Below are 22,456 nucleotides of genomic sequence, written 5' to 3'. Positions count from 1 at the left end.
ACCAGGTTCTTTTGCTCAGTTAATCCAACAAGCAGGGCACATATTTATACCCCTAACCCTTATTTAAATTACTGATTAGAAACCATATGTGTGTTGTGTTTTTAATCTAATAGATTTTCAGAGTTGACATGTCTGTGATATTGAGCTGCCATCAGGAGTAGGGCTGTTTTTATTACCAGTGCAGGCTAATGAACCCAAAGAACCAGACCAACAGCAGGAGTTGGTTTCAAGAGGTTGATATGATACTTATTGTGTGGTGTGGGGGTCTATGTGACTATGGTTTAGTCTTGCTCAACTGGTCTGATTTAACATGTAATTAATGCTAAACTCCATAAGTAATCTTCACCTATGTGCCACACATGGGTTGTGATATTGTCGAGAATAAATAACTGTACCCAAATGGGTAATTTAGGAGAATAGACTGGACTGGGACACTTATCAACAAAAATGCTTTGTAAAATTGATTGAATTGAATTTTAGAAACTATAAGGACAATAGATTTAACCTGATAATTACTGTGCTTCTCAGTTCACCCTCAAAAACACAGCTGTACGTCGCTTTTGGGGCTATTCAATAGGGTGGTTCACTGAAATTAGTAAAAAAAAAGACAATGTTACTACATGTATGGTGTGTGTATGCCCTATGTCCTCCTTAAAAGATGTGCCAAACTGAATGAAACTTTGCAGACACAACAACTTATAATGTTAATTTCGTCATGTTATGTTCTTCATTTGCATTTGTTTCACACCTTCAAAGTACATCATCAACGTGTAACTTAAAAGGCACCAAAATACTGACTTAATTCTGAGTGAAGAATATAAGAAAGCAACTCAGGCCTGGTAGTACGTTTAAAATTCTTTGGTTCTTTTCCACTCACACCCATTTTACTTTGTTGTACAGATATACACCTAAATTATTTAGCTACCTAAATAAAAGTTAAAAAAATAAAAATAAAGTTGTATTAATACAAAATCCACTGTATTTAATTAAAATTATCATCAATAATGGATTGCATGTAGCAATCCATTAAAGCCCTTTACAATTCCACTATTGATTCACTCTCACATTTACACACTGGTGGAGGCAAACCACTGTTGTAGCCTGCCCTGGGGCAGACTGACAGAAGCAAGGCTACCATATCGCACCATCGGCCCCTCTGGCCAACACCAGTAGGCGGTAGGGTGAAGTGTCCTGCCCAAGGACACAACAACCAGGACAGATAGAGCTGGGGATCGAACCGGCAACCGGTTACAAGATGAGCTTCCCAACCCCCTGAACCACGGTCGCCCATCAAGATAAATAATGACATCTGGACTATTTCTCTAGATACAAGTGATAAACTGCAATTTAAAGTAGGGTGAAGGCCAACTTAATCCAGTTAGCCTTGACCCTGCTTAATCTCACATCTTGCCTTTGGTTGAATCTTGGGTGGATTTTGGTTGGATCTTGCCCTTAACCCAACCATAGCACAAAAAAATCAGTGTTAAATGTAGCAGATTTGCCGAAGTAAACCTGCCAGTTCTTGCCAGCTATCAGCGACGTCATAGTTTGGCAGGAGGAAACTTCTTTACTGGCTTGCTCCCCAAAGTTGAGTGTAAAACTGTAAAAGTTGAATCAACAAGTTGTAATCACAGGGGCGTAACATGCTGGAACTATTTCTCAACAAACGAGCTTATGTGCCCCACCTGTACTGTTCACATAGCCTACTTATGTCACACCTAATCACACCGAACAATGATAAGAGAATTTGAACCTTTCTGTATGTGATTGACTGTATACTGAAGATACTCTAAAAAAATAATTTGGAATGGACTCAATATGATTTTCCACTTTAATCAGGTTTATAATTCTTTTGTTTTCTTGTCTTTTTTTATTTAAATACTAGGATCATTAGTTAAATTTATTATAGGGCAGATGTTGTGGAGCTACTAAATTTGCATTATTGCTTCTTTTTAAAAAAAAAAGTTAGATGTTGGTTTATGTTCCTAAAAGGCTTAGCCTTCTGCAAACATACTGCATAAAAATGCACAAGTGTAAGTGAGAGTTATTGATCTTCACATGGTTGTAAGGGAAACCCCAAACCTTCTTATTAATCTGTCTGCACAAAAGAGAGCATCTGACCACCCTTTTCAACACAACTTTCTCTACCGTGCCTCAGGTACATTTGATCAGCTGTTAACTGCAAACATTCAGCAGTAGCAACAGCACAGTATATACAGCTGTAATGACCACACAGAGAGGACATCTTTCCTGTGAAGTAGTGTTGCGCTCATCTGAGAAATCACAGAAATAGTTGCAGCATCTTTTTGCCCGCACATGTAAGTCTTGATGGTGTGATCCTGAATGCCAACTCGTGGATTCTAATCCACATAAGCTCGTGATGCTTTCCTAAATCCATCCAATCTGTTGCGTGTCTATACTTAACAGCTCCACTCAATAAATCTGGGTCAGCAGAAGGTAAAGTCAAGCTACAGTTGCTGTATGTGTAGAACAATTTTTAAAAAGAGTTGTGTTTAAACCAACCTTTAGCCTGGTGTTGTGAGAGCCCGGTTTGGAAGCTACCCTCATTAAGGAGGAGTAAGAGTGGACGAGAGCTCAAAGACGCAGATTTGAAGATTTCACACAGAAAATGGAACTCCAGGACCATACGATGAGCGATTGGAGCCAATACTATTTACCACCTACAAGTGTGAACCACCACTTTCTCTTTAGTGATTTGAAAAGCAGCTGTATGTGGCCGCAGGGTAAATCAGATGCATACTGCAACATCTGGGCCGATATTGAACCGGCAAGAGTGAAAAGCTGTAGCAGTGGGTCTTTTGCTGTGGATGCTAGAATAAGACTGGACAGTTTGAAATCTGGGTGCAATCCACCCTTGCCTTACTGTGCCACCAGCAGGATGTTGCACAATTATAGCTGTGAAAAACACTCTTGGGACAGTGAAGAGTTGCAGGAAGAAGAGACTGCTTTGGACCTGGTGGAAATCCTTGACATAGCGGATGAAGAGCAGGATGAGGAGAGCTGGTAAATGCCATCAGATGTACAGTGATATTCTCTGACAGTGCAGCTTGTGATGTAGAAGTATTTCATTTTATTTAGCTTGTTTCTAGTCTGAGTTATGACAGAGACATGAACCTGAATTTGTGCACTTCTAAAGAGACGTTAAAGACTTTGAGGTGGCTGCTTCTCAGGACAGTTCAATCTGAGCACTCTTCAGTATTAAAAGCTCTTCTGAACAGATCTCTTCTTTACATAGTCGTAACGTCTTATTCCTCACAGGCTATACGAGTCTCCAAGGAAGCATTCGTCTGTGGAGAAAAAGGAATCTGCTTTTAAATGGTGTCGACATGTTCTTGATAATCCCAGCCCTGAGATGGAAGCTGCATGCCGTGCACTGATAAAAATGCTGGATCAAGGCAAGCAAGCGCTACAGACTCACTCACACACTCATTATCTTACAAATATCCTTGATATAAAAGAGGATTCCTTTAATGGCATTCACTTTTTGTATTGTCAGGATCAAGACGTGAGCTCCACAAACGTCCTGCAGTTTCCTATCATGCTGCCAGGGTCCCTGTGGGCTCCTCTGTGAATAAAACCTCTGCCAGTGCAGCAGCAAATACATCTGACAGTTCAGGTAATATCTTTTTTAAAAAGTTATACTCTGAACTTCAACCATGAAACCTGAGTCATTATCTTACATTCTTTTCTACACACACAGATGACCTTTACACTCCAGCACAGCTACACATGATGTAGTTTTTTTATAAGCTTTGGATAAAGTTAGCTTTAATTTATGTCAGTTGTTTTAGTTCGTTAACTAACTGTCTGTTTCATGTGCAGCCTTGTGTTGTGTCAGTGTCAGGTCATGCACAAAAAAGCACAAACACAACCTAGTAACCCATCAGCTAGTCTGCCGACTTACCTTCTTGGGACAACTGTGGATTTTTTTCTTCTGTCCTGGTCATCAGTGAAGATAGATTTTTTTTTTTAAATAAAGCTAATAAACAAAATGCTTGTCATCAGATGATAAATGTGCAGTTAGTTGCAGATTGTTCAAAAGATTGCATTTTGTTGAAATGTGATCCCTCTTTTGGTCTCCACGGGGACTGTTGACTTGCCTGTAGCCTTACCTACTCAACTGTGATTGGTCAGTAGCACTCGGACTACGAATGAACTACAAACAGAAAGTGGGAAGCTTCCAGTTGACAAAATATTGTCCCCTTCCCTGCTGCAGATTCTGGATATTCACATGCAGATGTGTGTTTATGTCAGCTCAGAGTTAACTGACTTAAAGCGATGAATATGCTGGTGGAAAAAAAAATGATGAAGCTTAAAAATCTGTCAGAGGATTAAGACACAAAGACATAAAGCAAATAGACAGCATGCATATATAATTTGTGGTTTGTTTGTATTGCATATTGGGTCTATGCTTTGATATTGCTCTGTAAGACTTTATGGTCATTTTCTATCTATTCCTCATCGCAGTTTGGTTGTTTGGGTATCTTTTGGGGGTGTGGTTGTTATAATTGAGATAAGACAAGGCACAACTTCCTCAAGTGTGACTCGGGTATATTTGACAAGCTGCAAAAATTCAGCAGTATATGCAATATATGACGTACAGTAATTACAGCCACACTTCCTGATTTCCTGAGGATATTGTGCACACAGAAAAGTAGAAACAAAAAAAAAGGTATTCCTCTGAGAGACTGAAGTGCATGTCTTCAATTTATGAATTTATTAATCACAGGTCACAGTGAGCCAAGCATCTCCCTCGATGTCGTAACAAAGAGCTACAGGCTACAAGATGTCCGCATCATGGCTCAACTGCAGGAAGCCAGTGAGTATAGAAAAAAATATTTGTAGTGATATAGCATGCTACTTAAAGGTTTGATTGAGAGTCAATAACATGTACATATTTTTCAGGTTTGAGGCAGGACTTTGTCTCGATGCCTTCCACTGCTTCACAGAGGAGAAACCCTGAGGCTCCATTGATGCTTCCACCCTCGTTTAACACCACTGGTGAAAACACTGCTTACTCAACTCCAGGAAATAAATCCGAAACTTCTTCCATATCAGCAGTTAAGGAGTGCTGCCACAGTCCCAGACCATCCAGACTTCATCAACAAGTCACCCAATTCAAGCTGCTTAAACGCGCCCAGAACCAAGGTACACAAAGTCAGGCATGTTTATACTGTCAGTGTAAGTGATTGATTTTCTTGTGCTATGAAAGGATTACAGTGAGATTTACTCACTGTAGACGACTGATAGGATCTTCTTTCTTTTTATTTCTTTGTGACATGGTCTCAACAGTTTTTGAAGCTGAGAGCTTTCTGTTCATCAGACAGCTTTATATAGGTTGACAGTGAGGTACAAACAAGATATAAAATAAATAACAAGAAGGAGTAAAACACAAGGCAGAACTCCTATTTTTGATTTTCTCTTATGGTACATGTCGTGCATTTTCCACATTTCATTTGAGAAACTTTTTTTGTAAAATAGCTCCAAAACATCAGCAGATGCTAGAGGTTATACTACCTCGGTGTGAGCTCAGTGTGTTTTTTGCAGCAGCAGCAGCATCACCAGGCAGGACGAGGTCGCCCCTGCGTACCAGCCTCCGCTCCCTCCAGGCTGTTAGGAACAGCCGAAGTTTAGACATCGACGACTGCCAACCTGCTGACCAAACCGCTTACCTTCCATCAGGTTTAGATCAGTTATTTGTTTTTATTTCTTAACCAGAAAATATGTGCAAAATATGAAACTCTGCATCTTAATGACTACATGTGAGCCATTTTCTTATTTTTTAATTCATTCATTCTTTCCCAGATCTGTCATCTGCCAAGGGGGAGGGCTTAAGTTGCTGGTTGCCATCATTTTCCCCAGCTTCATTGAACTCTGGCAGCTTGTTGCAGTCGATGAAAAGCTCATCAGTCCGGACAGCGGCCGTGAAGAAGATGAACAGGTCTCACTCGCTCAGCCCCTGCCGGATTCCTCAGTCTGCTAAAGGATGCTTGTCTGTCCACAGACGTGTTTTTACCTCACCTGAGAGGCTAACCACTGTAGCTTGGGGCAGAAATTTGCCTGTTCAGAGATAAAAGATTTACCCTGTGGGTTTACCTGGGATAAAATAATAATTATGTGATGCAATGTAATTATTTACTTCTGTGGCTGATAAGCCTCTGCAATCTCATGAATACATTTAGATTGTGAAAGAATTTGGGCCTATATTAGAATCCTTTGTGGTATGCTGCTCCGGGCAAACATATGCTTTTTCAGTTACATGTGCAAAGATCTAGTTCATCTTTCTCAGTAAGAGATTCTTGGTAAATGGCAGGCAGACACAACCACAGTGCTCTAAATCATGTGGTTTTTAAGTTTTGTGTTAAAGTCACAGGAATGTAGAAAAGTAAGGAGCACTGATATCCTATAAATTCACCCATATGAGACATCTTAGAAATACTGACAGTAGAGCCAGTAGGTTGTATTATCAGTGGCTTTGCAAGCATGCTACAGCTCATGTACACAAACTACCATGCATAGATTACAAGTATGAATATAGACATCAGTGTGGTCGATGAGCTGAATGAGCAGCTCTCTGCAGAGCTGTTGCAACAGGAAGTGTGCCGTCTGTCATCGTCAAGTACGAAACACTAAACGGGTATCCTTTACGTAGTAGTTGGAGTTGTTAAACAATCTGACATCACAAACAAAGCGTTTCCAGGAAACAGAGATGTGGGTTGGTGCAGCTTCACTACTTCAGAGGCCACCTTTGTTTGCTAATGTTTTTGTATCGCTGAGCATGATTTATTTTAACCCAATTGACATATTTCTCCTAGATTTTTCAGAGTAACCCGAATCCTTACCCAAACACCAGCTTGTGCACTTGCCATGGAGTTATCTTTGAGTTTGTAGGGGATGGTGTATTTCTCCATTTTATGTTCCTATATGTCAGCTCGGGCCCAGTGGACTTTACATTGACCTTTCTTTTTATTAATGATGTCTCATTTTCAATTAAAATAGGAGACAAAAGCCACTGTGCAGATGCTTATCATGGTAATAGTAAATAAATGAGTGCGTTATAGTAGCTGAGATAATGAAACCTGACATTCAGTGTGTGCTGGAGTACCCTCTGCTGTTCACTGTGTTTATGACCTTGTTCGTGAATTCACTTAACAGCAGCTCCAGTGTGTCACTAAACGTCAGGCACTATAAGAACACCACATAGTTGAGAAAAATGAAATGCATACAGAAGTGTAATTATTTGATCAGCTTGCGCTTGTTTTATTTATAATTGTTTTTTGTTGGTGTGTCAAAATATCTACAACAATTTTCCAACTGTAACCACAGTCATTAAAGTCCTGTCATATTCCACCTCAATGATTACTTTCCATCGCTTTTACTTTATGTTTGATGATAAATGACTAGTGGATTGGACAAATATTAACACGAGTTAAATATTAACATATCAAAAGGGAAGTTGAACTGCATGGATCTGAATCCCTCTCAATCACTTCTTACTGGAATTCTGTTCATTCAATAAGCAAAACTGAGAAAGAGGAGCTACAGCTTATTTAGTATTAGAAAAAAACAAAGAAAATTGTGTCTTCATTTTTTTCTTCCCCACCAACTGAAAGAAACCCCAAACACTTTTTGCTTGGCCAAAGTTTTTGGTTGACCTCAAAATGGATTATTATCGCATATTAACTCAAACCTCTGATTAAGTCAACTCTCTAAAGTAACTAACTTTTGACTGACAGGTGGTAAAAAATGTTTATTTTTTGAGTGATGGAAAGAAGCTTCCATAACATTTAACTGAAGCAAAATGGGATAAAACAAAGAAACCATATATAAAAAGACAAACTGAAATTTACAAGGTGCAGTTTTTTTTCTACAATTGGTTTAACACGGTCATTTACAAAATAACACTGTACACATATTTACCTAAGATCTCATTTCCTCATTTTTAAAACTGTTTCAGTTTTCGTGATTCTGGAGCAAAAGAAGCAGAAGAAGAAATCGAAAGAAGCTAATTGTCAGAGTCCATGTCGCTCTCGCCCCCAATAGATCTGAACTCTTCGCTCTCTTCATCTTCGCTGAGCTGGACCTGAGAGAGCACAGCTGGGCCTCTCCTCCGTGCCTCGTCTTCTTCGTCTTCCTCCTCCTCGCTGATGCCGTATTCTTCTCCATTTCCCAAACTAGATGGCTGCATCTGACTCTGACTCTCCGTCTCCTCGTAGCTGCCGTAGCTGAGATGAAAACCAAGGAAAGAGATTTTAAAATAACATCAGGACATGGAATGATTCAGTGGTACAGATATGCATACGATAAAACTATTTAAATACTTCATGACAATGAAAATTAAGCTTTAAATGTCATTTTTTCCCTCATTAAAATCCTCATTTCCAGATGCACTTTTGTGATAAGGAGACTGCCATCATTTACATTCTTATGTTTTCACTGTGGTCAGTTGGTCTGCTGTACCTGACATTGCTGTCTTCCATGTGTGGCCCATCAGGCCCATCCCCTTCGTATGACATCATACTTTCGTCCTGCTCCATGCCCATGCGGGCCGTCTCCTGAGTTCTCCGTGGAGGCGCAGGTCGCACATCAACCTCTCTGTCCGAGTCACTGCCGCTCTCTGATAGTTGTATGGCTGGAGGGTGAGACGCATTTCATCAGGACATTTTACAAGAGAAAAAGACATTCTGTGTCCACCAGATTTTGCTATTTAGATTCTGAACGTTGGAGAATAATTGTGAACCTACAAGAGAACGGGTTGTCACCCTCCTCTTCGCTGGCATCATCCTCTACGTCCGACATGAGCAGATCCTGATAGAGCACGCTAGCTTGAGCTGGGCGATTAGATCTTCCGTCGCCCTCCTCTTCCTCCTCCTCTTCCTCCTCGTCATCCTGGTCATGCACCCGCCTGCGAGGAGGTAGCAACAACTCCTCGTCATCGTCCTCGTACTCCTGATCTCCTTCTGCATCCTCTGCCTTCAGACACAGGTCACAAAAACATGAGGTAAATAAGAACGGAGGCAGTTTACATCTGTGTGTATGTGCTCAGTATCAGTAAATCTGTATTTCTTACAGGAGCAGGAGTCTTGGGTTTGCCATCGTCATCCTCATCAAAGCCTTCAATATCCACATCAGACTCTTCTTCCCCTGGTCTTCTGCTGTGCCGTCCCTGAGAGGTAGAATGAAAAGGGTCAGGAAACAAACTTGTCTAAAAGATGGCCTGTCACTGTTTACTGTGGTGTTTACTGTTGACATTTTCACATGTGATCTCTGGACAATGTCTGCAGAATCAGGTCAAAGTGCAGTATGAATTTGCCCCTTTGCCTCAATCAGACATCAATCAGACAGGTCTGCAGTACTTGAGTAAAAACAGCCACACAGACAGGTAACAAATCAAGGGTGAAAAAAAACTGTCACCTGTGTGGAAGGTGGTACAACAGAAATGCCTACTGAAGCGGGATGCTTTGAGGATAGATACAAGAGGGGTGGGCATGTGGCTGCAAGACTTATTTCTGTCTCTCCATACCTGCCCCCCTCTCTTCTCTGGACCACCCACTAGAGGTCCTTCAGAGAAAAGGCTGCTGGGCTCTCTGGGCAGACTCCCCGAAGCCCCGCTGTCAAACAAATCAGCAGGCTGGCCAACACCGCACAGAGACACGGACAAAGAGACACGGCAAAGAGGGCAGGAACGAAGGAGGAGAACAGGTTGGAAAAAAGAAGACACTACGGTAAAGAAACTAGATTGTACAAATGAAATGTGAAAGTCTGGAAAGGAGAGTTAGTGCAAAGAACAAGTGAAGGAGAAGCAATACAAGGAGTGGCAAGGAAGCTACTGCACGCACAAAAGTTTAGAGTACTTGGTTTGGCCTAAAGGAACTAGGCCCTGGATGCTGTCTTACCTGAGGTGTGTATGGCCCAGGCGTCATTGGCTCCAGACTCTCTAGGTCTGCTGCATCTAGAGCTGCCTCTTTAGCAGTAGAGATGTCTTTCTCCAATTGAGTCAAGTGCTCATCATACTGCAAACACAATAATTGGTGACTATTTCTAAAGCGGTTGTTTTTTTTCTTCTTGTTTAGATCTGTTAAAAATACATTACAAGCAACACAATTCTGTAATTACTCCAAATATTTCACAGTCTGATTTTACACACCTGGGTTTCACATTTCCACTCTGTGTCAATGCAACATTTTTAAAACTACGAGTCAAACTGCCTTTGATTTGCTCCTAACTTTGCTTTGAAACTGCTCAATCAAACTCAGCCTTATTTAACTTCAAAAGGGCAAAGTAAGGGTGTTTTCACACCTGTAGTGTTTAGCTAGTTTAAATTAAACTGGTTTGTTTTCCACTTTGGTGCAGTTTGGTTGTGCGGATGTGAACACAGTAATTGCACTCGGGTGTGGAGTTCCAAATGAACTCCAGAGAAGCTTGTTTGGCAACCTCAATCTGACCCAACTACAAGGTGCACGTTGCAAAAGTTGAGCTAAAAACCACTTCCTGTAGCCATGTATGCTTTGTATTCTGGGCTACTATAGATGTGCGAAAGTCTGTATGGCCTAGCAACTAGCTGCGAAATGACACAGCACCTGGATAAACGTGCTCCCAGCCCAGACACATTTGGCCATAAAGCAGACTGAAAATTGTCATGTGGTTTGTAGTGACACATTTTACTTTGCTTGGAGTTCATCTGAATTTTTCTCAGTGTGAACAGCTCCAGTATAAACAAACTACAGGTGTGAAAACACCCTAAAAATCCTCTACACACCTCTGCCAAAGTCTGCTTGCACACATTAACAATCTCGAGAGCTGTCTTGGTGTAAGGACTGTCTGAACCTGTCAAAGACACACAAGATAGTCAAGTTAGTCAAACTTCTTTTAAGATAAATTAAATGCTGAGGTAAAATATATCCATAAAAGCATTTACCATTATACTTGATGCTGTTGGTGTGGATGAGACTGACATCTGAAAGGAATGTCTCTCGGTTCTGATATTTATGTTTGGAGATGTTCTGTTGAAATTAAACACAGACACACAAACAGGGTGTTTCTTCATGCTGCTGCCAATATTAAATGACTCTAGGTAAGTCTGACATCCTGTTAGCCTCTCACCTTGCGGATATTCTCCAGATCCATGGGGTTCACAATAACTTTATAATAATCCGGCACAAACTTTTTGTTGACGGGATGGTGAAATGGCCACGACTACAAAGAGGGGAAGAGTGGAAGAACGAGCCTTAGATTATTATCCGATTCTATACGGATCACTGTTCTCAAACCGACTGAAGGAGGTGACTTACATCAGGAACCACCATCATTTTCTGGGTTACAATGTTGTCCAAGATGAAGGAGAAGGCCACCTGATCATCATCGTCTAGCAGAGGGTTGATGGCTTTCTCGAGCCTCACCAGCCTGTCCTCCTTCTGCAAACACACACAGATTTGACAGTTGATGAGGAACCTAATAAAAAAAAAAAAAAGGGGGGGGGGGGGGGGGGAGGAGACCAAATCATGGTCATGGCAATGATGTTTACATCCACTCACCTCTTTCAGTTTAGCATCACACAGATCCAGCATGGACTGTGCAACTTGCGTTATTGGATGTTTTGCCCCTGGTGAGACAAAAACAGAAAGCCATCTCAACGAACTGATGAAGGTTTGAAATCTCACTGAAACCACGCTGAGTCTGTTAAGTGTGTTCCTGTAACTCTACCATTGTAGGTGGCACTGTTTTTGACAATAAGCTCCACTGCTTCACGGAACTCCTCCCTCGACGGGTACATCCGCTTGCGCACATTCTCCCTTAGTGTCTGCAGGTCCATGGGCCGCGTGATGATCTTATAGTAGTCCTTCACAACTTTGGCATTGACTGGCGTGTGGAACGGGTATGTCTACAATGAAGAGGTAGATGTAATAAAGGTGAAGCTGGATAGGAACAAAGAACAGAATTTTAAGGTAAAGTGAACGTGTTGTAGACGCCTCTTACATTGGGGTGATCCCGCATGTCATTGATGATGCTTTCTAGCACAGAGGACAAGGTCACCATGGGGTCTGTGCGCCTGCGGTGGATGGCCTTGTGTGGTTTCTGAAAAAAGAAAAAAAAGACTTAAATCATCTATTACAGTGACCCTCACCTTCAATCCAGTGAAATTCAGATCATTTTACAATTGTATTCACTTATAACGCCCTTAAACAGTGATGTCAAACTCATTTTACATTGTTGGCCAATACAGACTACTTTGATCTTAAGTGGGCTGGACCAGGGAAATTTTACACACTATAAATGTGTAATATTACAGAAAGGTTTTTGTAGTTCATTACCCAGACTGTCCTGTAATTATAAAATAAAAAGACTTTGTTAATTCAAAGATAATGTATTGCTTTTCTGTGAACCCACTGTAAAAAAATAAAATATAATTAATAAATTATATAGCAGATGGTGAAAAAACAGGAATGTTCTGTCATTTAATTGTTTATCTATTACTTTGCTCTAGTATGAATGGGAATTGAGGGGGCTTCTTTATCAAAAGAGAGGCTCTAAAACTTATTAAATAATAGATAAAAGCTCAAAATCTATGCATCCTTCACATTTACCAGCGTCGTCCAGTTGGCCAGATTGAAGTCTTTGCCGGGCTAATTCTGGCCCCGAGCCTTATGTTTGACACCCCTGTCCTACAAAGAAGGCCTGCTGAGTCCTTGTAACAGCAGCCAGCCTCTCTGATCATCTGTTCAAGTGTTCCACACTCTTATTTTAAATCCAGTGGAAACCACTCTTTTCAACCTGTAGCTCCTAAACTTTACAACAGCATTTCCCCAAGACCCTTTCACACAGGAAATAGCATGCACACAGGTGGCATACACTGTGTTAACCGCTAGGTCAAGCAAATGACCCAAATTTCTGTTGCTCTGGCCGGTGCACCCTGCTTGACTTTCTATGCTCCCCAATTGGCGCACAAAATTTTAATTGAGTGGCACAAAACATAGAAAAGAATGAGTTTGCAGGGCACGCTGCTGTAAGCCTTTCGGGTCAGCTAATTAGTGGTAGCTGAAAACTCAGATCTATAGGTTAGCTTCTCCCTAGTCTTTCATACGTTATTTTGGGCTTGTGTTCACATATAACGTGTTTATGGATGTGTGTAATGTAGGAATAAATATATAAGACCTTTATTTGTAAAGTTTTTATCATCATCATCATCATAATGTTGTATGGCAACAATCTGTATAAGGATGCTTACATTGAGATAGTCACAATGGACTGCACTGCCTACACGTCTCTTCTTCTTTGCTGGTAGCTGTTGTTTGGGGAACTTGAGCACCAAAGACTTTCTGCGCACCTCATCAGCACTGTAGCAAATTAGACACAGATCCATTTATTGTAAATGTAGCAAATGAGTAAAACATAGTTTGCAAAACATGGGAAATTTAAATCTAATTTTTTATACCTTTCAATGAGCTGTTTGCCCAGCACAATCTTGGTGCCCTCCACCTTAATCAGTTCCTCATTGTCATTGTGGATGACTGTCTTTTCCAGCTCCTCCTCCTGCTCCTCTGTCATGGCGACTGGGTTGGAGGGTGGGGCATTGGTTTGATAGTAAAGTGGGCAGAACTTGTTTGTTCTCATGTGTCCAATGGCGCCACATGCACCGCACTTTAGCTAGGGAAAAGAGGAAAACATTAAGGAACACGAGGATAATCTAGCAGGGCTATATTATAAGTAGAAGAACTGTTCAAGGAAAACTGGCTGTAGGTTTTGAATTTTGTGCATTACCATGAAGCTTGTGAGGAAAAAGTGAAAGAAAGGCATATAGTACTGAATCGGCAAGCTTACTTTTACCTTGAGGTCTGGTCTCTCTTTGACCTTCTTGGTCTTCTTCTCTGGAGGCCCCTTGATCTTATCCTTCTCCTGGTTTCTCTTCAGCCTCCTCAGCTGCTCCTGAATACGCCGGCGCTCCTTCCGCATCTCTTCTCTGTGCTGCTCATCAAAGAGGGCAAACTTTCGTCTGCAAAAAGATTTAAAGAAGAAAAACGAGGACCTTTAACATTCACAGGTTTACAAAAAGAGGTCTGAGTTAAGTGACAGTCCATTTTTTTTCCTTCTTAGTAATTTAATCCATACCCATGAATTAGATTAATCCTCTGGTTACACCATACAACACCAACAAGAAAAGGTTTCTGCATATTTAACAGATGTATCAAAAATATTAAAACTAATTTGAATTTTAAACAAAGTCGTGAAAAAGTTGTGAGTCATAATCACTGGTATCACTGGTTTCTGTGCGTTAACCACAGCTCTATAAACATAGACTTTGCTGGGTCAAAATTACTTTATTTTAACTGTTACATAATAGCACCAATAAATACAGAACCAGTCCGATGGGATACCTCCAAGAACCAAATAATTATTTTTTAATTAAACTGACTTTAATTACAGTCACACTCACATGAATTCATCATCCTTGGTGGTTCTGATCCTGGTGTAGGCGTCGATGACTGCAGCTTTACGCACAGTTTCACAGCGCACATACTCTTTGCCGTCTTCATCTCTGAAGGTGCGATAGATCTTGAGTCGGCGTCCCGTGGCCGAGGAGTTCAGGCTGGTGACGGAGGATGTGTCATCATCTTTGTGGGAGCTGGTGGACAAGGAACTGGCTATAGAGTGAAGAGAAGTAAAGTTCACAGTTATATACTCAATTTTTTGTCCTTAACATTAAGACTGTGTTTAATATCACAAAAGGACACTTACATATACCTTTGCGCCGCTCTTTGCGCCCCTTGTCACGATCGCTCTCTTCACCCATCAGCATCCTCTGCAGCTCCTTCCTCTCCTGCTCTTCCCTCTCACGGGAAAGTTGGGTGCTGGTCTTCTTGTTCTGCAGCATGTTCTCAATGTTCTTACCCATCTCCTCAAAGTCACTATCCTCTGCTGAACTGCTGTCTGTGTCTGTTGAGAGCACCTCTGTAGACTCCAACACTCTGAGGTGGGGGTGCAATAAGATACAGAAGTTAAAGTGTGCAGAGGCAGGATCCTGAATAAAACACTCATAATGCTGTACTGGAAACTCACTTGTTCTGCAAGTCAAAGATCCTTTGGCACTCTTCCTTGTAACGCTCCTGGTGTTCAGCAACAGAAAAACGAGACCCTCTGGCAAACTTACTCATGGGTCCCTCGCCTGAGCGTGCCTGCTCTGTGGACATGGTCCTGACCACGTCAATAACTTCCCAACGTGACAGTTTCTTGATCTGACACACAGACAAAAACAGGATCACTTTAGAACCTTTAAAAATAATCTTAAAACTAAAGCCTTTTCTGTGTTTCTATTGGTTGTTCAGATCAAACCTAATCAGGAAAAAGGTTGACAATGTCTCGCATCTCTTTAAAGTGCTTGAACATCACCCTGGTCTCACCTCCTCCTCTGGCACACCAAACTTGCGCAGCAGCTGCTTGGCATTCTTCAGTGAGAGCCTCCTCAGATCAGCATCTGTCCCTGTGACTGTCTTCTTCACTGGTTGTGGCTCTTTGTCATCCTGCAAAATCACCAGAAACAAACTTGTCAGCATTACATGTCATATAAGTAACGCTGAGGCGGCAGAATTTGACTTCAGACACTCAGACCTTCTGTTGAGTGGGCTTGTTGGGCACTTTCACATAGGAGAAACCTTCTCCACACCCTGTAGGATCAGCCACACCTGTAACCTCTAACAGGCACTTTCCCTTCATGGCAGAAATGAAGGCTCTGGTTGTGTTCCAAGGAGCTGTCCGCACCTGCAGGGTGACACAGAGTCAGCATGGAGTCATCTCAAGTCTGTATTAGTTAACTTTATTGTGAGGAAGAGTTTCAGTTGATACCTCATCATCAATCTTCATTTGAAAGTCCTCTTCATTCTCTTCCTCTGGAGCAAAGAAGGATTTCTCACCATATCCGGCATCCTTAAGGGGTGAAAAAACTTGATGAAACAGACACTAAATAAATACAAATGAAGATACATGTAGGTAATAGCTGTTACCTTCAGCCTTTGCTCTGCTACCAGCATGCTGTAATAAGCGCAACACTGCTCCGGAGAAACCATGGCCCTGATCTCTTCTTCTGTTGGCAGTCTGAAATCAGGCTTCAGCACCCACCAGTTTGAGTCCATTCCTGCCATGAGGACAAGCACACAAATCATTTCATCACTCTGTCATTTCAAGGCGCACATACACACACGCGCACTGCTGACCCCATGCAACTTCAAAGTGCACAGAATCTTTTTATGCCCCAAATATTTCCCCGACTCAACACAAGTTAGTCTAATCCATGATGATCATCACTAAACAATCGACACAGTCAAACGTGTGAAGTCTACCTGTGCGTTTGAAGTCAGCACACAGTTTAAGTCGCTTCCTGATGCTGCTTTCTGAGTGTGAGGGGAAAGCTTTTTTTATATCCTCCATGCGGATTCTCCGCGGCCGGTCCTTACTCTTCCAGAACAAGCGATAAATGAACACCTGCAGAACACAGAAGTGATAGGTCAGCTATGTGCAGACAACAGCCGAGCTCTAAATAAAAAAGAAATATATAAATAAAAATACCTGAAGGAAGTCTCTGATGTGAGTATTGGCTCGTTTGGAGTTCGGCCCTGGAACTTCAAACAATGGGCACTCCTGACCAACTACAAAAATGTCCACAATCTCTCTAATGTAGTAGCCGTGTCGTGTTCGTATAACCAAGAAATCAGTCTCGGGCATCTTGTGAAGGTAGATTGGAGCACGGAAGAGGTTGTTCTCGAAAGCCTGAGGAAAAGGCACACCATCATACAGTTTGCCATGATCACAGAACAGAGATTTTATATATATGCACAGATCTGGTTATTTCGCTGATACGGTGCTGACCTGAAGAAGTTGTCCGGGATGCAGAGAACCCAGGAAAGGGGATGTGTGACAGTACACAGTCTCTCCATATTTACAATCGGGTGCTCCAGGATCTTTTCCAGGTTTCTGAAAAGCACAGTAACAGCGTCATAATATTGAGTGAGAAATAACAATTTGATGATCTGGTGAATTTCATCATGTTTTAAAAATCACTTTTCTCAGCAGAGCAGAACATAAGTGCAAAGTTAGTACAATACAAATCCAATGTCAAGCTCACTCTTTTGTAGTAGTTCTTGATTTTGGTTGCCATGCCAACTTGCATGATGAGAGGGGCGTATTCTTCGCTGTATTCAGCCAGAATCAGATCTCCGTCTTTGCCTGTCAAGTCCTGCGGGGTCCGCATGAAGAACATGTCTCCACCTCCTGCTGCCTGCCGCTCTTGTTCTCGCATCTATAAAAGATTATATATTCAGTACACATCAACACTAAAATGACAACATTTAAACACTAAATATTTATCTCTACACTCACAGTGTAATAGTGCTTGAGGACATACCTTGGCCTTCTTCTTTATGTGTTTGAGCAGAGGCTGAGCAGGGTGTGGACCCGGCTGAGCCACAGCTCCAAATGAGTACTTCTTCAGAGTTGGACGATGGAACTGGCGAAGCTTCATGGGTCCCATGTGAGTGGGAAAGAAGGGCTGCCGCAGCTCCAGGGCTGGGATGGAGTGCTGTCAACAAGACAAAAAGTTTTCATATTACACAACACAATTTGTTTTAAGCTTTATATTCACTGTTATAAACTACCATTTACCTGAATGATGTTGCCACCAAAGGTTCCCCTCAGGCCTTGCTGTTTGGGGTAATAGAACTCATCATTGGACAGATTCCAGGGGTCTTTGACCTCAGGTTGGGACATGTTCTGTGTTGAGAGAAAGCATACATAGCACTCAAAGTGCTGCTATTCTATAATTCCAATTTTTTAAGTGTAAAAATGTTCCTGAGCATTTCCGTTTTACAGTCGTGCTTTTTTTATGTAGCCCTTTTTATTCCCTCTTAGATATTTTCACCTTTTTCTTCAAACAAACCACATCTCCGGTACAAATCAGCACCAAATTATCAAGATTGCCTTTCCCATACCTGCTGTGGCTCATCTTTTATCACGCCCGTTTTCCCCAGCAGGATGCGGCTCTTCTTGATTGCAGTTTCCTTCTTATTCTCTTTTGATGGCGAGTGGGAGGTAGTCTCCTCCTTTTCATCAGGAATTTCTTCAAGTGAGAGCAGCATAACACAGATTTAATAAAAAAAAAAAAAAAAAGCCTAAAACAAGTGAAAACATAACAGAAGAAGTGGCAGATAAAGATTTTTGACTATACCTAGAATTATATTCTCATCATTGGGATCCAGTGTAAGAACAGGTGGGTCAAGCATGTGATCCATCTCCTGGTCATCCCAGATAATGTTGTCTTCCCAGCGTCCGTATACCAACTCTTCATTATCAATAGGAAAAATGGAGAACCAAAGACAGTCTTCGTCCTGGGAGGCTGTGATGGGTCAAAAACAAACAGTGAGAAATTATCTTGAAACAGGAAGGACTGAAATGTGACCAAAAGCGTAAACTGACCTTGATTATCGTGGCTGTTTTTGTCCCGCTTCAAACCAGAAATCGAAGCAGCTTTGGGCATGGGTGGAGGTGTAGGTGGGACCAGTTGAGAATTACTTCTTGTCAGACCTTTAAAATTAAACAGATATTAGAGCTTTTTTTAAACACACTCAATATTACACCAGACTCCTCCACCATCAATTATCAATGTTCGTACAACAATAGCACACCACAGTACTGTATTCTGCTAGCATTAAAAAAAAGACCCACAAAGATTTACTTCTGAATTTTTCCAGCTATCTTACCCTGCTGTGCGTTGTAAGCATTGGCATTACGGGTCATGCTAGAGGGTAGCCATCCTGCAAGACTGGCTCGCTGAGTCTTGGTACCCTTGTGTTTCACATCCTCCCCGTTCCAAATTATATCATCCTCCCATTGCAGCTGAGTCACCATGAGGAAGAGTTCATTTTCCAAAGCTTTTCTGTCTTTATCTTCATCATCATCATCATTACCATCGACAATGTCATTGTCCTCCTGCATCTGGACCTATGGATATATTTCACAACTTTAGCAGGATGATCAGTATCATTTACCTCCTTTTGCTAGAGATGTCTGTATCTGCATACCTCTTGAGAAGTCTCTGTAATTTCATTAGGCGTATCCTGCTTCTGAGGCTCACTGGATTGCATTTCCTTAAGCTTGAACCCATAGTTAAAATTGCTTCCATCCTCAGAGACCCCTAGCATGTCGTACCAGAGCTGGGCTGGACCATATCGCCATTCTGCTACTTTAGGCCGAGACTCTGTCTCCTTGTCCCCATCACCAGATGTTTGTGAAAACTTTGATTCTACTGGAGCCATCATGGTTATCTGGACAAAGCAGAATGAATGTAAAGTGCTGATTAACCTGACATACTGAGAAAAAACTGCTAAGAGCTGATATTACTCAAGCATGCAGCAAAGACTTACCTCATCATCAGAAAGGCACTGCTCTGGAGGAGGAGGAAGAGCGTACTCATAAACCCATCCAGATTTCTTCTCCTGGCTTTGTTCTGATGGTTCTCCTTCTGGAGGAGGTGTCCCAGGCTGATGGTCTCTATGTTTTCGCTTCTTTTTCCTGCGGGCGCTCCTCCAAACCGATGACACATTCTTTCCAGGGCCAAACAGGCGCAAGAACCGGAGCACCTGCCAGCACATTCAAGGAAATGGATTTAATAATCTCCTTCAATTTAAAATGTTGATAAAAATGAACCTTAAGTATGTGTAAATAAAGATGCTGTACCTTTCCAGGCCTAAACTCTGGGAAGAGCTCTGTGACACCTGGCAACGCTTTGGCAGCATCTTTCTGCATGATGCCAGCCAGAGGGAGTGTGAGAATGTCCGCAGAACCACCGGCCCCTGAACCCTGACAAGGACGGTCGGTTTCTGACTCAGAGTCTGAGGAGCTGCTGAAGTCAATCTTATCTGCTGTAGAGGATGGTGCGATGATGGAAGGCAGGATGATGCCATCCCCATCTTCCCCAACTGCTGCAGGTGACAGTAATAAATCAATTGAGCAGTAGAGGTCATCAAAGTTTGTGATGAAAATTATTTGATCAAAATAAACATGTATTGCAATTTAATATAATACATTCTGCGAGAAAGACTATTCCAAACCCAATTAAACTTTTACGAAGTAATCACAAGCAACTATGTACTTGCCATTTGTGCTCTGAGTGGAGGGTTCCTCTTTCTTAGATGTAGGAAGAGTTGGTGGTGGTGGAGGGGGCATGAGCTTAGAGTCAATATCCTCACAATCAGCATCATAGTCATCCTCATCGTCTAGGAATAAAGAGTTTGAAAATATTTTTTATTAACATAGTCATGAGGAAAAACACAGGACTATGCAGCCATGTGAAAAACTAAGTACATCCTTACTGTTTCCATAGGAATTAAAAGGGTAACTGGCTGATGACTTCAGTTGTGTGTTAACACAATGCCATAATCTACCCAGGAGGGGATGTCCCAGAAAACTCACCCCAAGGTCAGACCGTGCAACACAAATGTGGAGATATTTGGCCATAATGCACAGTTCCATGTTTGGCAAAACCAAACAAAACATATTAGCACAAACACCTCATCTTGCAGTCATTAAGTCAACCGTGATCTCCTCGGTACAGCAAAATATTCCAAAGTCAAATGTGAGGCCATCTGTGTGACAGATAAAGGCTGGCCCAATAATGGCTCATGCAACAGGACAATGATCCTAACAACAGCAGCAAATCTAAAACAGAACTGTTGCAAAAGAAAAGAATCAGGGTGTTGCGAAGTCCAGACCTAAATCTAATTGAAATTCTGGAGCATGTCTGCAAACCTAAATGAACTGAAGGAACGTGCTGACGAAGACTAAACCAAAATTCCTCAACAATGATGTGAGACACTGAAAGTCATACAGAAGATTATTATCTCAAGTTGCTGCTGCTAAAGGTGATTCCACAAGCCACTGAAACATGAGGCGTACTTAATTACAAACTTAATTAACAAACCTTTACCTGTGTAAGTGTTAGAAAAATCTAATATCCGGATTGTTTTTTCAAAGACTGCATCCACCTTAAGGATGTTAAAATGTCATAAAATCCTCAACTGACATAAAATGTTCAAAAGATTTGTTTTAACTGATCATCTACTGACAAAGTACAAACAATACCAGCCTCATTGTCTCCACAGTTAAGCATTGTAAGAGCTGTAACATTGCTGATCACCTGTTTTCCTGCTGGGCTGCAGAGACCCCATGGCCTGACGGTACTTCTTTGTCTCATCCTCAGCAACTTCACTGATGTCAGAATAATCAACTGCATCCTCAGTGCTCTTCACCCAACCTGGAGAAGGTCAATTATTTTAAACTTTGCACAATACTGCTCCTAATTTGCTTCATATATGTGACCTCACCTTCCGCATCCACGCTGGTAGGGTCTCTGTTTTCTTCCTTATCATCATCCTCATTGGCAGTGATCTCTGTAATAAGTGAGCCCAGACCCAGAGTACCCAAACCAGCTAGATGCTTTTTGGACTCCTGATATAAGGAAATAAGACAGAAACAAAACATTTCAATGAACAGTAAAAGCAGACAGCTGTTGAAGAAAATTTAAGTTTGCCAGCTTAAACGTGCTACTAAATGTTTCTGCAGACAAACGTATCACAAACACCTACGTTATCCAAAACACTGTCATCTTCTAGCTGGCCATCTTCGTTGATGTTTCCAAAAAGGAAGCCAGTTATAGAAAAAGGGCGATCCTGATCATCGTCACTGTCCGAGTCCGACATCCTACAAGGACAACATTTAGAGTTTAAGCATTTGGACCTCCTAATTTAATTTCCTCGGTCTTCATAAACTGATTTCCGTAATTCTTTGCATTTTACTGCCAAGACGTACTATATTTATTTCAGTGTCCCTACTATTGCTTATTAGTAGCAAAAAAAATCGCAAGATTAGAGAGTAACATCATTCAATCTGTTTTTTTGTCATTTATTTTTAAAACAAATGAGAAATGAGCTGTGACCTGAACCCTGTTAACTTTAGGTTAGCTGCGCTACAATCAAAACAAAGTTAACCTAAATATTAGTTAGCTAGCCTGAACTTATGACTGTAAAACGTGAATAAAATAAAACTCCAGTCAACTGCCACTTACCTTTCGTTGAGTTCTTTTTAGATTTTGTACGCTTTTGATTTAGCCAGCTCGATTTATCTTCTGAATGCTAATAGATGAGGCTAAGTAAGTTAGCTCATATTAGCTAGACAAAACAACTTGTAATACGGTGACTAAAATCCGTACACTTAAACATATTTTACCCTGGCCCTAGACTAACTTTACGAAGTCAAACAATAAACACTTTAACTCATTAAACGCAGTATATACATATTCGGGTAAGGGTTGTTTTTATTTGCATTACTGTAAAGCACTGCAGCAATCTGCAGACTGGACTAGCCAAACTGCGGAAAGTCCCAGTGACCCGGATGA

At 41.4% G+C, this 22,456-nt stretch overlaps 2 protein-coding genes across 9 annotated transcripts; one reads left to right on the top strand and one right to left on the bottom strand.

Annotated features, from left to right (window-relative positions):
• Nucleotides 1-1,880: 1,880 nt before the first annotated feature.
• Nucleotides 1,881-7,598, top strand: LOC147320415 (SLAIN motif-containing protein-like). 2 transcript variants are annotated; one of them, XM_086308374.1, is made up of 7 exons: nt 1,881-3,024; nt 3,280-3,416; nt 3,518-3,637; nt 4,751-4,840; nt 4,927-5,169; nt 5,572-5,703; nt 5,827-7,598. In XM_086308374.1, the coding sequence occupies exons 1-7, from the start codon at nt 2,630-2,632 to the stop codon at nt 6,093-6,095; spliced, it is 1,386 nt and encodes a 461-aa protein (XP_086164500.1). In that variant the 5' UTR covers nt 1,881-2,629; the 3' UTR covers nt 6,096-7,598. The 2 variants fall into 2 exon arrangements, with proteins under 2 accessions (XP_086164500.1, XP_086164498.1); XM_086308372.1 differs by having other exon boundaries at nt 5,569-5,703; nt 5,827-7,597.
• Nucleotides 7,255-22,438, bottom strand: taf1 (TAF1 RNA polymerase II, TATA box binding protein (TBP)-associated factor). 7 transcript variants are annotated; one of them, XM_086308363.1, is made up of 41 exons: nt 22,127-22,438; nt 21,648-21,762; nt 21,387-21,510; nt 21,200-21,316; nt 20,160-20,279; nt 19,741-19,985; nt 19,428-19,643; nt 19,086-19,328; nt 18,765-19,005; nt 18,481-18,588; nt 18,233-18,400; nt 17,997-18,124; nt 17,671-17,778; nt 17,414-17,587; nt 17,135-17,308; nt 16,879-16,983; nt 16,579-16,779; nt 16,353-16,494; nt 16,017-16,147; nt 15,859-15,939; nt 15,625-15,774; nt 15,417-15,536; nt 15,076-15,251; nt 14,755-14,984; nt 14,453-14,660; nt 13,840-14,011; nt 13,454-13,665; nt 13,247-13,355; nt 11,998-12,096; nt 11,725-11,902; nt 11,556-11,623; nt 11,313-11,435; nt 11,125-11,217; nt 10,940-11,024; nt 10,781-10,848; nt 9,918-10,034; nt 9,545-9,652; nt 9,092-9,187; nt 8,766-8,994; nt 8,482-8,653; nt 7,255-8,246 (listed from the first exon to the last, which is right to left on the bottom strand). In XM_086308363.1, exons 2-41 carry the CDS (start codon nt 21,759-21,761, stop codon nt 8,027-8,029), a joined length of 5,973 nt encoding a protein of 1,990 aa, XP_086164489.1. In that variant the 5' UTR covers nt 21,762; nt 22,127-22,438; the 3' UTR covers nt 7,255-8,026. The 7 variants fall into 7 exon arrangements, with proteins under 7 accessions (XP_086164489.1, XP_086164491.1, XP_086164492.1 ...); XM_086308365.1 differs by having other exon boundaries at nt 13,846-14,011; XM_086308366.1 differs by having other exon boundaries at nt 14,761-14,984.
• Between the last annotated feature and the right edge of the window lie 18 nt (nt 22,439-22,456).

The sequence above is a fragment of the Aulonocara sp. 'chitande type north' Nkhata Bay genome, linkage group LG10, assembly GCF_057382095.1.
Source record: "Aulonocara sp. 'chitande type north' Nkhata Bay isolate Kocher_YH1m ecotype deep benthic linkage group LG10, A_spYH_male_GT1.1, whole genome shotgun sequence".
NCBI lineage: Eukaryota > Metazoa > Chordata > Actinopteri > Cichliformes > Cichlidae > Aulonocara > Aulonocara sp. 'chitande type north' Nkhata Bay.
Note: the sequence above shows the minus strand (reverse complement) of the source record. Positions and strands in the feature narration are given on the sequence as shown.

Excerpts from the sequence above, each read along its gene's own strand:
- LOC147320415 (XM_086308372.1), top strand. The coding sequence starts at position 2,630 with ATGGAACTCCAGGACCATACGATGAGCGATTGGAGCCAATACTATTTA. Across the intron at positions 4,841-4,926 it reads GGCTCAACTGCAGGAAGCCA|GTTTGAGGCAGGACTTTGTC; the intron begins GTGAGTATAGAA and ends CATATTTTTCAG. Across the intron at positions 5,704-5,826 it reads AACCGCTTACCTTCCATCAG|ATCTGTCATCTGCCAAGGGG; the intron begins GTTTAGATCAGT and ends ATTCTTTCCCAG.
- taf1 (XM_086308363.1), bottom strand. The coding sequence starts at position 21,761 with ATGTCGGACTCGGACAGTGACGATGATCAGGATCGCCCTTTTTCTATA. Across the intron at positions 16,780-16,878 it reads ATCCCGGACAACTTCTTCAG|GCTTTCGAGAACAACCTCTT; the intron begins GTCAGCACCGTA and ends CCTTTTCCTCAG. Across the intron at positions 9,653-9,917 it reads CTGGGCCATACACACCTCAG|CCTGCTGATTTGTTTGACAG; the intron begins GTAAGACAGCAT and ends GGTGTTGGCCAG.